Source organism: Giraffa tippelskirchi, chromosome 3 (genome assembly GCF_054371585.1).
Source record: "Giraffa tippelskirchi isolate mGirTip1 chromosome 3, T2T-mGirTip1v1.2.pri, whole genome shotgun sequence".
Classification (NCBI taxonomy): Eukaryota; Metazoa; Chordata; class Mammalia; order Artiodactyla; family Giraffidae; genus Giraffa; species Giraffa tippelskirchi.
This window is the reverse complement of record NC_137277.1, coordinates 143,182,002-143,200,060: the sequence shown is the minus strand read 5'-3', so window position 1 is coordinate 143,200,060 and position 18,059 is coordinate 143,182,002. Positions and strand designations below refer to the sequence as shown.

The 18,059-nt window shown below is 36.7% G+C and overlaps 1 protein-coding gene across 1 annotated transcript in view; it reads left to right on the top strand.

Annotated features, from left to right (window-relative positions):
* The window catches only part of DNAH7 (dynein axonemal heavy chain 7), a 244,722-nt gene that overhangs the window by 25,462 nt on the left and 201,201 nt on the right, over positions 1–18,059 (top strand). Inside the window, exons 4-9 of the mRNA XM_081581429.1 lie at positions 1,359–1,467; positions 2,197–2,344; positions 9,106–9,193; positions 10,654–10,834; positions 12,569–12,644; positions 14,407–14,532. Coding sequence (XP_081437555.1) covers positions 1,359–1,467; positions 2,197–2,344; positions 9,106–9,193; positions 10,654–10,834; positions 12,569–12,644; positions 14,407–14,532 — 728 coding nt within the window. The remainder of the gene's footprint in view (positions 1–1,358; positions 1,468–2,196; positions 2,345–9,105; positions 9,194–10,653; positions 10,835–12,568; positions 12,645–14,406; positions 14,533–18,059) is intronic.

Sequence of the window (18,059 nt, the reverse complement as noted above, 5' to 3'; positions counted from 1 at the left end):
AGTGAGATAAGTGCAATTGTGCAGTAGTTTGAGCATTCTTTGGCCTTGCGTTTCTTTGGGATTGGAATGAAAACTGACGTTTTCCAGTCCTGTGGCCACTGCTGAGTTTTCCCAGTTTGCTGGCATCTTGAGTGCAACACTTTCACAGCATCATCTTTTAGGATTTGAAATAGCTCAACTGGAATTCCATCACCTCCACTAGCTTTGTTCGTAGTGATGCTTCCTAAGGCCCACTAGACTTCACCTTCCATGATGTCTGGCTCTAGGTGAGTGATCATACCCTCGTGATTATCTGGGTCATGAAGATTTTTTTTGCATAGTTCTTTTGTGTATTCTTGCCACCTGTTCTTAATATCTTCTGCTTCTGTTAGGCCCATACCATTTCTGTCCTTTATTGTGCCCATCTTTGCATGAAATGTTCCCTTGGTATCTCTAATTTTCTTGAAAAGATCTCTAGTCTTCCCCATTCTATTGTTTTCCTCTATTTCTTTGCATTTATCGCTGAGGAAGGCTTTCTTATCTCTCCTTGCTATTCTTTGGAACTCCACATTTAGGTGCTTATATCTTTCCTTTTCTCCTTTGCCTTTCACTTCTCTTCTTTTCACAGCTATTGGTAAGTCTTCCTCAGACAACCATTTTGCCTTTTTGCCTTTCTTTTTCTTAGGCTTGGTTCATCCCTGCCTCCTATGCAATCTCACGAACCTCCATCCATAGTTCTTCAAGCACTCTATCAGTTCTAATCCCTTCAATCTATTTGTCACTTCCACTGTATGCTGCTGCTGCTGCTAAGTCGCTTCAGTCGTGTCCAACTCTGTGCGACCCCGTAGACGGCAGCCCACCAGGCTCCACCATCCCTGGGATTCTCCAGGCAAGAATACTGGAGTGGGTTGCCATTTCCCTCTCCAGTGCATGAATGAGAAAAGTGAAAGTGAAGTCGCTCAGTCGTGTCCGACTCTTAGCGACCCCATGGACTGTAGCCTACCAGGCTCCTCCGTCCATGGGATCTTCCAGGCAAGAGTACTGGAGTGGGGTGCCATTGCCTTCTCCGCTTCCACTGTATAGTTGTAAGGAATTTGATTTAGGTCATACCTGAAGGGTCTGGTGGTTTTCCCTACTTTCTTCAATTTAAGCCTGAATTTGGCAATAAGGAGTTCATGATCTGAGCCACAGTCAGCTCCTGGTCTTGTTTTTGTTGATTGTATAGAGCTTCTCTAACTTTGGCTGCAAAGAATATAAGATGATCTAATTTGTTTGAGAAAATGTCTGTGTTTATACATTCTCATGCTTTTCATGGAAAAAAAAAAAAAGCCTTTTTTCTGATCTGTTTTGCTGATGCTACCTAAAATCTCATATTTCAGGTGAGTACAAAGCCCCAGTGGCAGCGGGCGGCTCCATCATTCCATTTGAATGTAAAGCAGGATGAAGACATTCCAGAGCAGTTTAGTGTTAAAAATGAACAGTCATATGGTAAGAACTCTAATATTCTGTCTTAGATTTAAGGAAATTTCCTGGAGGGGAAAAAAAAAATCACGACATGTAGTTTAAAGCAATGAAACTGTAAACTTATATTTAAATCAAGTGGAAAAATTTACCCCAAAAATGTTTCCTCAGAAAATACTTGATTTCACGTCTTAGTTGTTTCAGACTGTTGCAAATGCTATAAAAGCTGATATTTTAGGAATTGCAATGCTTATAATAAAACTTTGGTTAACTGTTTTCAGAATTTGCCTCTGTATCAAAGACTATGTTTTTTCTAAGGGGGATTATAATAGGTTGTAAACATTACTTCTAAATTATTCATATTAATATTTTAATTTTGACTTATTAAATTGATGAGATTAAATGTTAACATTTTTTCCTCATAATTCTTTTAATTTGCTGAAGTAGTTTTACATTCTGTGTTTATAATAATTTTAATTTTAAGAAAGTACTGTGCAAAATAGTTGAAAATTTGAGTTTATTTGCATTTATCAAAATATAAAATTAATTGAATATTCTTGAAATAAAGGTTTCTATGTGATGATATCAAATGAGATTAGTTTAACTTCAAGAAAGGAAATGTAGTTACTTAAGAACTTAAAGAATATAGTTTTTTCATTAAAAGATGCTTCAGTGTTTTGTTTTAACCACTTAAATACTTTAGCTTACTTTTAAAGATGACTAATTTATACCTTTTTTTTTTTTTAAAAATTCAAGATGAATACAAGGAACGCTTTGGGAAAAAGGTCAAGTTACTTGACCAGATTGATGATAGTCATGCTGGACCATCTACTTCCAGAGGAAAGAGCAAATCTCCACATAAAGAACGAGAGAACTTCAGAAGCACTCTTGTTAATGTCATCATGTAAGTTCCATGAGCTAACCAGTGTGTGTTACCCTAATTAGAGTTCTTGGAAACTCTTTAATCTAAAATTATAAGAATTGTGTGCATCTCTAAGGATTCCTGAAAGCCTTGTTGGAATGAGGTTAGGGTATAAATAATGAAAGATTGAGCTTAAGTCTATTAAGGCATCCCATTTTTAAATATCATGAGCTGAAAAGGTATGCTGTTGAGAATGTTCAGTAAAATTCTGTAATAGGGATAGAAAAGAGTTTTACTCAAGCCAAAATTAAGACTATAGTCTGGGAGATACAGGTTCAATATGCATTTGAATTTGTAGTCCTCTAGACTACAAAATGGGGGAGGCTTAAAAAGGCAAACAAGACTTATATTTGGAACTGGCAAAAAGGAAGGATGCTTGTTCAGTAAGGATTGGTTGGGGTACAGAATAGTTGCATAGTTACAAGGAATTGTAGCTGACAGCTGCTAGCAGATATTATTTTGAGCATAACTGGTGGTATCCTTGAGGTTGATAACAATTCAGAAAATACTGGTCCTCAGTTATATGGGAATATGTCTGAAACCACATCCACCTGGCTCAGTTTTAAATGCCTGAAACACAGTTACTCCATTTAGATTTTTAAAGTCAGTCTTCTTTTTAATGAAATTCAGTCTTCTCTTGAATGGTTAAAACAGATGTACAAGGCATGTTTGATAGGTCATAAGACATGCTGTTTGAGTTAGCATGAAGTTCAAGCCAAATTGTGTATAAGCCAGAATGACTTCCCTGAACCTCAATATATGAAAATTTCTTCCATCAGGTGTCAATATTAATACTTGACATTGGTTGAGAGAATGGGCTTTCTGATTGTAGGTGTGGTGGTTGGTGGAAGATTTAGGGCAGTTTTTTTCCCCATCTTGTCTATTCAGATGATGTGAGTTCCCTGTAGTTGTAGATCTTTTTGTGCATAAAAGGAAGGAACTGGGGTAAAATGATCAGCAGCATGGTCAGGGCAGGGCTCGCCCAGTCTAAAGTGCAGATCTGTTTACGGAGTGCAGTGCAGATGCAAGTTGCCAGTTCCTCTTTGCCTTTTTTTTTTTTGATTGCTTGGTGCTAGTTGTTCAGTAGCCCCTTTCTTTCAGTATGACTTTCAAGGTGCACACATTGCTATTTGTGAACAGAGTTTAGTGACACATGACATTAAGTCACTCACAGGAGAGCCCCATTTTACTGTCCCCATGTGACATCTTACTGGCTGGATAGGCATCTTGAGGGGAGGGCAGTGGTCACTATGTACTACAAAGGGAAGGCAGTTTTGTAGGCCCCTGTGCAGTTAGAACCCAGGCAGGAGCCTCTGTGGAGTGGCTAGGAATTGGCTTTTGCCAGGCACCACTGCACATTACCAGCTTGGCCCACTTATACCACTTTTTTTTCAGTTAAGCTCTCTCAGATCACACAAACGGTAAAATCAACACTTCAAGCCATGGGTGAGTATGCCTCTGGTTACAAAGTCTTAGAAGCAACTCTTTCACGTCCCAGTGTCCCGGTCAAAACAGATGGTCTTTTTGACACTACCTTCCTATGCCTGTCATTTTCGGTCCTCCCCCGGTTGAGGATAGAGCCCATTTTGGGTTTCAGCTTTATACAGGGGTGTGGGCTTGAATTTTCCATCTAACTCTAGCCTACATAATCATCTCCTGACCCACATGAACATAAAAGTCCAAGGCTGTCCCCAGCAAGGGCAGCCATAACCTCAGGGCTTGGCTGTTCTCTGCCTTATCATTCCATCTTTTTCCTCCTGAGTATTTCCTTTTTCCTTGAGAACTTGGCTATGCATCAAAAGTAACTTTGTGACATATCATTCAGTATTTATAGAATTGTACGGGGAGATTTTTCAGACTATCTTTTCTGCTGAGTTTTAAGAAACAAAAGTCTCTTTTTAACCATAAAACTCATGTCCATTGAGTCAGTCATATCTAAGAAACTTTTCCTATCACAAGGTTGTAAATATTATGTTTTCTTAGAAGTTTTAGCTTAACTTTAGTTTTGGCTCTCACATTTATATGTATGCTTTATTTCAGTGTCTATGTGTGAGGTAAGGGTTAAGGTTCATTTGTTGTGTTTTTTTTTGCATATTGATATCCAAATGTTTTAGCCCCATTGGTTGAAAAGACAGTTTTCATTAAATTACCTTGGCACCTTTGTCAAAAATCATTTGACTATATATAGGTTTCTATTTCCCTTCAACTGTCTGTATTTACACTGCTATCATGTTGTCTTGGGAGAAGGCAATGGCACCCCACTCCAGTACTCTTGCCTGGAGAATCCCAGGGACGGGAGAGCCTGGTAGGCTACAGTCCATGGGGTCGCTAAGAGTCGGACATGACTGAGCAACTTCACTTTCACTTTTCCCTTTCATGCACTGGAGAAGGAAATGGCAACCCACTCCAGTGTTCTTGCCTGGAGAATCCCAGGGACGGGGGAGCCTGGTGGGCTGCCGTCTATGGGGTCGCACAGGGTCGGACACGACGGAAGCGGCTTAGCAGCAGCATGTTGTCTTGACCTCTATGGCTTTATATTAAGTTTTGAAATCAGGTAGTTTAATTACACAAAATTCTCTTTCAAAAATTGTTTTGGCTGTTCTAGGTCTTTTGCATTTCCATGTATGTACACTTTAATATCAGCTTGTCACCTTCTACATAAAAAAAGAAAAGCTTACTTAGATATACTAGACAATGTATTGAACCTATAAATCAATTTTGAGAGAATTGCCATTTCAATAATATTGAGCCTCCCAATCTAAGAACATGTTATTTCCCTCTATTAATTTAGATTTTATTTAATTGCTCTCAATAGTGTCTTGTATTTTTAATGTACAAGTCTTAGACTTTAAAAAACTTATTCTTAAGTACTTCTCTTTTTGATGTGAATGAAGTTATTTAATTTCATATTCTGGTTGTTCTTTGTCAGTATATAGAAAAATTGACTTTTGCTTGTTAATTTTGTATCATGAAACCTTACTAGTTACTAGTTCTGAAGCTTTTTAGAAGGTTTCTTAGAGTTTCCTACATATCAATCATGTTCTCTACAAAAATAGATTTATTTCTTCATTTTCAGTTTAGATGTTTTTCTTTTCTTTCTCTTTCCATTTTGCTCTTGGTAGATCTTTCAGTACATTGTTCAATAAAACATGTGACAGTGAAATTTCAAATCTTATTGGGAAAGCATTAAGTCATTCACATTTATGTAGCATGTTACATGTAGGTTTTTAAGATACTCTTTATTAGATCAAGGTAGTTTGTTGTGAGGTTTTGTCATGAGTGGGTGCTGGATTTTTGTCAAATGCTTTTTTGATGCCCATTGTGATGATCATTTGATTTTTATTATTTTTTAAATATGGCAGTTCAGTTCAGTGACTCTGTGACCCCACGGACTGCAGCACGCCAGGCTTCCCTGTCCTTCACTCTCTCTCAGAGTTTGCTCAAACTCATGTCCATTGAGTTGGTGATGTCATCCAACCATCTCATTCTCTGTCATCCCCTTCTCCTTCTGCCTTCAGTCTTTCCCAGCATCAGGGCTTTTTCCAATGAGTCAGTTCTTCACATCAGGTGGCCAAAGTATGGGAGTTTCAGCTTTAGCATCAGTCCTTCCGATGAATATTTAGGACTGATTTCCTTTATGACCGACTGGTTGGATCTCCTTGCAGTCCAAGGGACTCTCAAGAGTCTTCTCCAACACCATGGTTCAAAAGCATCAATTCTTCGGTGCTCAGCCTTCTTTGTGGTCCAGCTCTCACATCCATACATAACTACTGGAAAAACCATACCTTTGACTAAATGGGCCTTTGTTAGTAAAGTAATGTCTCTGCTTTTTAATATGCTGTCTAGGTTTGTCATAGCTTTTCTTCCAAGGAGCAAGCTTTAATTTCATGGCTGCAATCACTATCTGCAGTGATTTTGGAGCCCAGAAAAATAAAGTGTGTCACTGTTTCCTTTACATTAATTGCTTTGTATATGTTAAAGAAATCTTGCATTTCTTTTAAATTCATCATTATTTATTTTTATGCAACCCCTTTTATACATTTATTAAAATTTTAAGGATTTTCAAGTCTACGTTAATGAATAATATGAGATTGTACTTATCTTGTGATGTCTTTGGCTTTGGTATCAGAGCACTACTGGCTTCCTAAAATGAGTTAGGAAGTGTTTCCAACTACTCTATTTTCCAAATGAATTTGTGTAGAATTGGTATCAGTTATTCCTTACCTGTTTGATAGAACTTATTAGTGAGGCCATCTGGACCTACACTTTCCTTTGTAAAAAGATTATTACTTAACTAATTCAATTTGTTCACTTGTTATAGATCTAATCATATTTTCTATTTCTTCTTGAATCATGTTTAGTACTTTTTTGCCTTTTATGAATATTTTCCTTTTATTTAAATTGTCTGATTTGCTGTCATAAAGCTGTTTAGAAAACTTCCTTGTTCTCAGCCTTTGTGCTCATTTCCTCCCTTGGTAACTGTTGACTGCAAGTCCAGGCCTTTTCCAGGAGTCTCTTAGGCAGATTTCAATCTTTCCTGCATGAGTTATTGTCCATGGTGTTTTAAATTGTTTCATCTCTTCTCTGTCTTCTTTTCATGTTCCAAAAATTTGTTGAAATAATTCCTCAACTGATGACCCTCTAGTTGCTTCACAATCATGGTCTAACAATTACTACCATTTTCACAGAAAAACTTGAAAAAAGAGATGTTTGTGTTACTATCTTGAACCAAAAATCTCTATTGATAAAGAGAAAAAATATCAATTTAGTTCTTTCATTTTTGAAAAATAAAATACATCATATTTTCCCTTTAACCAGGTAAAGTGTTTCTAGTATTGATTGATTTACTTCTGAAAGGGATGTTGCTTTGATGGAAAGAGTATGGCAGTGTAGAAGCACCTATGGATAATCAAATCCTTATTTTTATATTTAATTAATGACATGTAAAGGGGAAGTTATTTAATCTCTTTGACATTGTTTCTTCATCTGTATAGTGGGAATAATAACGTCACTGTGTCCTGTAACAGTAGGTGTATGATTTAGAGATAATATATGTGGAACTATTTAGGGCCTGACTAGGTGATCAATAAAGAGCTTCTATTACTGTTCCCAGTAAGCAGACTCTTTGCCTGTGGCCACAGAAAAATAGTGTCATAGAGTGTTAGAGCTGAAAGGATCTTCATTCTGATGGCAAGAATTTCTGCAGCCTCTCATGTTGCCCCCAGCCTCCTATCTCCTCCTCTTTCCCAACCTTGCTGAATCCTTTTAGGTCCATGTTACTCTCACAGAGGATGAAGTTTGAGTGCCAGGATTCAACAAATTAGATAAGATAAGCATTTCTGCCATTAAAAAGAAAAACAACCCAATCATTAAGGTCATATACTTTATAGTGGCAGAATCTGAGCCCAGATGTCCCGGTTCCTGAAGAACATGACGGTCAGTAGTATCTTTTTACTATACAAGTGCCAAAATAATAAGGTGATTTCTTTTGCAGTTAAAATAACCCTTCTCTTTCCAACCACAGAATATCTTGACGCTCTCTCACCATTCCTTTCATACTCTTATTCCCTCATTTGATAAACATTTATTACTTTGTCTTTTAGGATTTATGTTCTTTTTATTTAAATTGTCTAATTTGCTGGTTTAAAGCTGTTCGGATAACTTCCTTGTTCTTAGCCTTTGTACTTATTTCCTTCCTTGGTACCTGTTGACTGCAAGTCTAGACCTTTTTCAGGAGTCTCCTAGGCAGATTTCATTCCTAAATCTACTACATACTGAATTAAACTGAGGCATTACCTGAGACACTGCTTGAGACATTGCCTTGACTCTTTCCTCTGGTTCATTAAATTGAGAAGAGTAAGTGTAAAGCTCACAGAATAGTGGGTTCCTAGATTTTCAAAAGACAAAATAAGTCAGAAGATCCATTCTGGGTACCTACTTTGGTATGATATTTAAGACAGATATTCAATAAACCTCTGGTCTGCACTCACCGGACAGTTAGTGGGAAAAAGTATTTTATTATACTGTCACTAACCTGTATCCATCCCAGATGAAGTTGGGATCTGGAGCATGATACAATCAATGATAAATAGAGTAAAGCTGTTTGAGAACAATTTATTTCTTTGAAGATGTGAACATAGGAGCCCCGGAGGAAGTCACAAAATGTGGATCATATCTGGTACAGATTTTGAAGTGAATTATACCTAGAAACATTGCAGTATTATATGAACAATTAGTCAATAATAAATACATAGGAGCATATGAACTTCTATGTCACTTGTTGCTCACTTTTAATGTGGCACTAGAAATCTGAGAAATGGTCTTTGGAAGAATATATTTGTGTCTTTGGCAAAACTATCCTCAAAATCTTTCCCATCCGTGCTTTTCTAAACCTCATTTATAAATAGTCATACATGTTTCAGGAATAATGCAAGATCATGTCTATAACATTTCAGGAGAGAGATGATTTTGGAGCAGTGAGAAAAATGAATAAAGCTTATCAAAAAGGATGTGGCCTCTGATTTAGATCTTTCAGATCACTTCCAATATACCTGGGTGTGTGTCTATGAATAAAGAGAAAGTAATCTGGGAGGAATATGGTACCAAGTAAATATTTTACTATTTTAAAAATGTTCAATAATGTATTTTTCTTATTTTTATAGATGGCAGTCTGATAAATCTATTGATTTATGTTCTAACTGACCTTTATATACATTTGAATAGTGTGTTTGTCATTTTCTTAGGCAACAAGATGCTGCCTTAGACTCAGCTACTCCTGATGAAAGCACACTTCCCAAACTAACCACTTCTGCAATAGAGAAAGACATCTTGGTAACAAGATATTTCTTTGTCAGTATAATTAAAAGTAAAGGAAGCCCTTGACAGTGCTTTTATGCTTTTGAGATTATTCTGCACTTCTTCCTTATGGAACTATATGAATGTAGGAGTAAATATGAAGTTCTATAAAATTGCTCTGTTGGATGACTGGAGGAAATTGTACTCTCCCTTGTCTGCTAAGACCACAGAGAATCTCAAGTCTCCTTGCTCCTATGTTAAAGCTAGCCTCAGTCATGTGTAGCTTTTCCATGTCTTTTTTCTATGAGAAATTATCTTAGTTATGTAATGTACATTTCACAAACCATATGATCTGACTTTAGAAAAAGTGATTCTTCAAGGATTTCAAATATACAATTTTTAAACGTAAATATCAAAGACTTTAACATTGCTAATTTGGAAGTATTTTGATATTTGAATTCTTTTCTAAGTGACTTATAAAAGCTTGTGAAAATACATTGAAGTTAAATGTTCATTATTAGAGAAATACTGTCACGTCTTAAAATGAATTTCTCATGCACACATTTAACAACATTTGTAAAATCATGGTATGGACTACTAATAAGCCAGTTGGAAATTTCATAAATCCTATGGTATAATATTTCTGAGATTAATGAATAGGGGATATTGATTCAGTTACAGCTTTTAATATCTACTTCTGATTGTCAATAATACAAGGTTCCTAAAGCCATTTTCACACAATTCTATTTCCACATGGGTTCTGTTTAGTACATTACATACTTGGTAATCTAACTTCATGTTTTATAACATAGTTATGAATTAAGATTAGAGCTTTGATTTTCATGAAGTTAAAATCATCTTTTTAATATAGGAGAGATCAAATAATACCAGGGCTTCCCAGGTGGCACAGTGGTGAAAAACCTGCCTGCCATGAAGGGGACGCAAGGGAAGTGGGTTGGATCCCTGGGTTGGGAAGATCCGTGGAAGTAGAAAATGGCAACTTGTTCCAGTATTCTTACCTGGAGAATCCCATGAACACAGAAGCCTGGCAGGTTACAGTCCATGGGATCATAAAGAGTCGGATTCGACTGAATGACTAAACACAGCACACACAATAATGGCAATATGAATTGCAGAAGATCATTTTTTATAATTTGTAAAATTCTTTGTTCTAAAACTTTAATTTTGCTCAGTAGTTTTATTTTTAATAAATACTTCTCTTATTATAGTACTAAAGTGAAAGTGCTAGTTGCTCAGTCATGTCTGACTCTTCGCAACCCTACAGTCCCTGGTGGGGACTGTAGCCCACCAGACTCCTCTGTCCATGGAGTTCTCCAGCAAGAGTGGGTGGCCATTCCCTTCTCCAGGGGATCTTCCTAACCCAGGGAACGATTTCAGGTCTCCTGCATTGCTGGCAGATTCTTTACCATCTGAGCCACTAGGGAAACCCATTATAGTACTAAACCTATCTCCATTTCTCACTCTCTTTTCTATAGAGATATTACTATTATATCCACCATGGAATTGATACAGACCATGTAGCACCAATGGAAGATTCTTGGCTGGAGCATGTATTGGATTTAGTCCCCCAGCATCTGAAAGTTCATACTAACAGCATACTTTCATTGTCTGATGAAATGAGAGAAGATTATCTTCTTAGTGTAAAAAAATCCATAGGTAAATCAGTGTTTCTCTGCTTTATGATTTGAATGTGTCATGGTAAAGATAAATTTTTAAAAGTTTAAAGTTGACACCTATACTTGAAGCTGTTTATTATATTTATTATGCTGTTTATTGTTTTGCTGTTATATTGCTTCAGGTCTCAGGCAAATTTAATTAATAACATGTAGCAAAAAAATTTCAAAACAGTGTTTTTATTTGTAGGGGTATATCCCCTCAACAAAGAATATAACTGAAAATTTTAATGTTAATTAGCATTAATATTACTGATATCATAAAGTAGAGTGTGATCAATTACAAAATTATTGCGATGGATTAGAGGTTAGCAAACTACAGCTCACAGGCCCAATTTGGCCCACTGCCTGTTTTTGTAAATAAAATTTTGCTGAAACACAGCTATACACATTAATTTGCATATTGTCTATAGCTGCTTTTGCACCTTAAGAGGCTGAGAGTTGTGATAGAGATCTTGTGACTCACAAGTTGAAAATACTAGCAATCTAACCCTTTATATAAAAGTTTGCTGACTCGTGATATAAACCAATAGACTCTAAAACTGACTAATAATCAGTATCATTTAAAAAATGCTCATTTCTGGACCCATCTGAGTTAAAACCTCTGGAGGCAGGTCTTTCATAGCTATGCTTTTTTAAAAAAAGCTTCTCCAGTTGTTTGTGGTAGTAAGCCTGATAACATGACTCTGTGTCAGAGTGGGAGAAATCATATTGCTTTGAAATGGTCTGGGAACCCTTCAGGGAGGAGACCATTTATTGCATTTAAGACTGCTGTTGAGTGTCTTGGTCATGTAAAGAGCCAAATTCTTGCCCCTGAAGAGTTCATAAATTAATAAGAGAGATGGACAGATTACTAAATGATAAAGCAAAGTAGCAAGTACAGTGAGGAGAGAAATCTAGAACATGCTGTAAGGGAGAAGAGGTCATGTCTGACTTGTTAGGAAGGACTCTGGGGCACCTGAACTGAGTCGTGAAGGATCAACATGTACTAGGGAACATGCATGGCCTAGAAAATCATGGAAATGATAGTAGACAAAAGTGAAAGGCTCTTCCGGGCTTGCAAGCCCTTCTGATGGCCCAAGAAAAGGGTGCATTTCAGGAATAGGACAGAATATTAAGGGCCCTACAAAAGGCAACTTCTTAAAAGCATTTGAGGGTAAAGGAGAGTCACTGAAAGATTTTAAGCAGAGGGGTAATAACATATTTGCATGTTAGAAAGAGCATCTTCAAAGAAAAGTAGGAAGAATAGAATTAACTGAATTAAGGACCACAGAAGCAGAGGGAGCTCACTTTATTGATTTCTTAACAAGAGAGTTCTATGCTCTTAAGCAATTTAAAAGAGAACAACAGAGCAATATTTATCTTTCCTCAGTGAAGGGAAACTACTGCTCTGTATTGTTGACTTTCAATTCAATAAGACTACTTTCAGTGGTACATTGCTCAAAATGTAATATTAAATGTAATATTAAAAGCAATGATTTTCAGAATGAAAGAATGAGACATCATTAAGAAAGAGTACATACATTCTCAAAGACACAGGCATCATAGATTTTCTCATAAAAAATTTAAAAATTTCTTGGATTTATAAATACACAAATTGCTCATTATTTTAAAAAGCTTAATGTAAACTATTTTAAAGGAGTTAGTTTTGCAGTTGTTTGGGAAATACTGAAATTACTATAAGATTGTTGATTGGAACTTTTCAATTTTCTTTTAGTTGATTTTGTTTTGAAAGATCCTAGAGAAAAGGAAGATGACAAAAAGTTAGAAGAACTTCCACCGCATCGTGCTGAGTAAGCAATCAATTTTCTTTAAGAATATTGATTTTGCGATCATCTCTGTGTATCTCTGTGGATATCTTTATACACTGGTTATATTTTCTCATATGTATGTTTATAATTTGTGTACTTCATTTATACAAGTGATTGTACTATCTTTATGTATTTAAGCCCTAATTTGCTATGTTTGGGCTTCCCAGGTGGCTCAGTGGTAAAGAATCTGCCTACCAATGCAGGAGACAGGGGTTCCAATCCCTGGATCATGAAGATCCCGTGAAGGGGGAAATGGCCACCCACTCCAGCATTCTTGCCTGAAAAATCCTATGGACAGAGGAGCCTGGCGGGCCATAGTTCATGGGGTTGTAAAGAGTCAGAGATGACTAAACACAACACAACACATTATGTTTACAAATTGATGGTTAGATGGATAGACAAGCAGACATACTGACAGATGAATGCCTATGTGGTTCAAACATAAGTATGCTGGTGAAATAACTTGATACAGATCTTTGTATCTCCACAGCCCCAAGCATGGGCTTCAGATATGATGCAGACATGAAAGCTTGATGGCAATTTGAATGCCTCAAAACACATTGGGAATGTTACAGAAAATATGCAAATATAGAACATATTTCATTTTATTACATGGATTAAAATATAGAATGCATAATATGAAAATTCACTTGCTATATATTTTCCCTAAAATAATTAACATTCAGGAATACATGTCTTAAATAGTTTGAATAGAGATTATGTGATTAAGGAACCACTTCAATTTTGCTTTGTTTCTTTTATATCATTTAAAAGTTCCCCCGATCATTTATCTTAACAACTAAAACAAGAGTCAATCTATTTTCTACAGAGAATATTTTTCTCCCAGGTATAGACAGAAATTAGCCTTTGTAATTGTAAAGGTGGTATGGCCACAAATGACAAACTGAATTAAACTTACTATATATTACAACAAGAATAAATGTTTAAAATTAATGAGTAAAAAAAAATTACAGGCATAAAATATAAATGTTTAAATACACTCTGAAAGATGAAGATGGCCCGTCTTTAATATATAAAAGATGATTATTCAAGTTGGAGGAGTTACAGAATATTATTATTAAACCTTCTGTCATTTGTGTCTGACTCTTTACGACTCCATGAACTATAGCCTGTCAAGCTCCTCTGTCTATAGAATTGTCTAAGCAAGAATACTAGAGTGGGTTGTCATTTCCTTCTCCAAGGGATCTTCCCGACCCAGGGGTTGAATCCTGGTCTCCTGCATTTCAGGCAGATTCTTTACCATCTAGCCATCAGTTACAGAATACATATCTTTAAATAGAATGTTAGTTCCTGATTTTGTAGTAACCTTTAAGTCAGAGGTGAAATTTAAGGAGATTTCCAGGCTGGACTATATTCTTAAAATGTTTTAAAAACCATAGGGGTATAAAATGTTTAAATGTTTCCTTTTAAAAAAATCTTTGAAGATGTACATAAAACATAACTGGTTATTCTTTTCTGCTTAATTACTGTTAGTTATTTGTGGACTCCATCAGATCAAGCATTTAGGGAAAAAAATGTCCTTATATGATAAAAATTCAAATCTAATTTTATATGCATTAGAAAGTATACTAAACCACAATGAGTATGACTTTTATATACTTTAAAGCATAATTACATGACATGTTTTATTATTACCATGAGGGATAATTTAAATTAAACTCAAAAAAGTATTATGCAAAATACTTTGATACTCAAAAATAATAAATATTTTCTCTGTTTTCAGGATGGAAATTCTTCCAAAGCCTTGGAGGAAATCATTTTTAGCTGCAAGCAGTTATATTCGGGATCACTTGAATGCAACGAACCCTACAATGTTGTCAGTGCTAGATTTGTGGCACACTACTTTTAAGTAAGTATTTCTGGCTTTACTGAGGTATTTTTTTGGTTGTTTGTTTTTTAAGAGAGATGAAAGCTATTCTATATTAATTATTTCATTTATTATTTTAACTATAAATTTTAAAATTCTTGCAAATTTAACCTAAGTTTTTAAACATGGTTGTAAATAACATAGAATTATATAGAGTAATAAGTGAGCATCACCATCATTTCTAATCCAATTCCCCCTTCCCCATCCCCCACCCAATTACCACATTTATTTTAAGGGGTAGTCGTAGTTAAAGGACTGAATTGCCATGCCGTGTTTTAAATCCCATGGAACATTAGCTGCTACAATAATCTGTATTATTCAGAGACCTAGGAAATACTGCCCATGTGACTGGCATGAGGTGAAGTTTCTGGGCAGCTGTTGGAGATTATACATCTCCGTGTGGGTAATGTCATGGTGTGAATACTGGTGGGCACTGTGGTGCTAAAGATTTTGGCCCTAGGGCTGAGGACAGTTTACCTCACAGTTTAGAAGCTCAAGCTTCGTATGCTTCCCTTGTCCCATCCCTTCTGAGGCACTGGGGGGCATCCTAGCAATAGGCGCACATGGACGTATGTATTTATAAAATATGCAGAAGTAATATAGTTTTATATTATTTTTCTCAAAGAAGACCTCTCAAAACCTTGGTGGATCTCTGTCTAGAAGACATGGCACCCAGGTCTCCATGGTGGTCTGGGAACCTTTTCTCACCCTCCCAGCCAAAGCCACCACAGTTTACTTGGCAATCTGCTCTCCAGGATCTCTTGGTTCTTAATAGCAGGTATTGTTATGAGGACACAATAATGAGCACATTTTCTCGCCTCCTGCAGACCAGCGAAGGGAAAGCTAAGAGCTCTGTGTGCTACAGAAGTGTAGCTGTTGTTTCTGTTCTAGGAAGCCCCCTGGACATACACTGGGCAGGCCTCACTGACCAACTTCTCTGAATTCCTTCCGAAGTTGGGATCCTTAGCACACAGGAGCACCTAACCCTAACCAGGAAGCCAAGCCACCCAGAATCACCCCAGCTCTGCCACTCTCTCAACAGAGCCTCTCCAGTTCCCACCTGTGAGATGAATGTGGGTTTGCGGTGTCTAAGGCCCCTCCTCACCCTCCCTCTGTTCCTCTCTCCCCTTCTTCCTTTGTTTAACAAATTTTAATTTAATTTCTTTGTACAGATACATATGTAATTATATATGATCACACAAATGTGATATACGCTTTTTAAGTGCAATGCTCTTTTTCTTTACTTTACCTGACTTCACCAACCTGGACTTTCTTTTCATCATGCCTTCCCTTCTTTCCACCAATCCAGCGAAAGACGTGATAACCATTAGTGGAGCATCTTCTCATTTTTCGCTCTGGGCTCATGTAGCCAAATGTATATGTATGGCCACACACATGTATATACATTCATAGCATAAAACTGACCTTTGTCAGTGAGACTATTTAACTGCTAGAAATAACATCTTTTCAGCTTTCCATTGTGTAATGTGGATTTATTTGTCTTTTTGAATTTGTCTTATAGGAATAGGAAGAGGCCATCTCCCTGCCCTGTGCTTTTATCATTCCTTTCTTTTGGGTACTGGTACTCAGATATCTCTGGACAAGGCCTGTGATCTAATTTTGTTTGCAGTGATAAGATCATACAATATAGTGCATTGCTTTCACAAAGGGTGTTTATATGCAGTAGTACATTTTCAAAACACTACCACAGTGTGGTTTTTGTTTTGTTTTAAAATACCAGTTCACAGATGGAGCTGCCAGAATACACTGGGCTGGACACTGGAGAATGAGCACCATTGCCTAATATTGTCCATAAAGGGCTAGACTTTGTCTGTTACACAGTGTCAGGAGGCAAGAGACAAAATCAAAGGAGGAAGGGAAAGAAGTAAAAACAACAAAGCTGAGATAAGACAACAGTAAATAGTATATGTGTCCAAAATTAGTGTTCAGGGTTATAGTGGCAGAGATGTTAGTTGTAGCAGCTAAAGCAAGGACAAGTGTGAAAGGAGCTTTGTGGTCTGTGGGTGGGAAGAGAGCCCTACCAACTCCTATGTTGCCTTTGTTGGTGTAAGTCATTTTCACTCTTTGTGAATATTAAGAGTGGGCTGGGCTGTCAGAGTGCTGCTCCTATGAGTAGAAGCCAGCATTGAACACACAGGGCATCCTTACTCTGAGTCTGCCCTGAATCTCAGCAGGTCTTGAAAACATAGACCATCTCTGTGTGACCCGTCTGGTGGTTCAGACGGTAAAGAATCTGCCTGTAATGCAGGAGACCTGGGTTCGATCCCTGGGTTGGAATGGCTACCCACTCTGTGGGAGAACCGCGTGACTAAGCATACACGCTCTGTGTAACAATGAGTTAGGGGTGAGTTGGGAATGGTAATGCAGAAAATCATCGGAATGACTCTAAAATGCATGAATGTGAAACCCTAAAGGGATGCTCTCTAGATGAAAATGTGCAAATTCATGTCATTCAATATTTATGCTTATAGAACCCACTTAATGTCAAAAATGGTATTTATATTGTAGTCAAAAACCTATGAGCACCCAGGTATTTTTGCTTGAAAAATGGTGTATATAGGGGGACACACACACACACACACACACACACACACACACATATATATATACAGTGTATATATTAGTGTAGAAATTATCATAGAAATTACAGTAGAAATCAGAGGATGTCAAAGAAAAGATAAAGTGGATTTTTTAAATTCATGGTTTGACCAAGGTGAGTCCAATAAAATATTACTAGAACATCATGGATTAATTTATTTTACAGTACTCAGAGAGGATACAACTTGATCACCCTTTAAATTAAGGGTGCTTAAAAAGGTGCTTAAACTAACTCATAATAAGAGAAATGCAAAGAGATTGAAATAAAAACTACATTGAGATATCATTCTATTTTCCATTGGGATTGACAAAATTCCAATATATTAACATCATGCATTGTTAGTGAAGCTTGGAGAAATGGGCACCCTTTTGAGGGGAATCGGGTCATATCTATCAAAATTATAAATTCATTTATACTTGAATCCAGCAATCTCATTTCTTGGAAATTAGCTTACAGATAAAACCTGAAAATATAGCAAGTGATAGAGATTCAAGGTTATTTATTGTGCCAGGTGTTAAGAGGATAAGCCTGAAAACAGTCAAGTAACTATTGATAGTAGACTGGTTCAGTAAATGATGGTACAGTCACACAATGGAATACAGCTATGAAACACAGATGAGAACAGTATCAATGTGCTGCTATGGAAAGGTCTCCAGGATGTTTTAGTAAGTAAAGAAAGCAAGTGCAGAGCACTGCCTAGAATGTGTTACTTCGGATGCAACAAAGGAGGAGAACTGGCAAGAACAGAACCTGTTTCTAAATTCATGGAGCAATCAAGAAACGTAAGCACTTGGAGTGTGATTGAAGAGGCAACTTGGGCCCAGTAAGAAGTGAGATTAGCTTTGAGAACCAGAAATCAAAGTCAGAGACTGACTTGATCTTAAGTCCA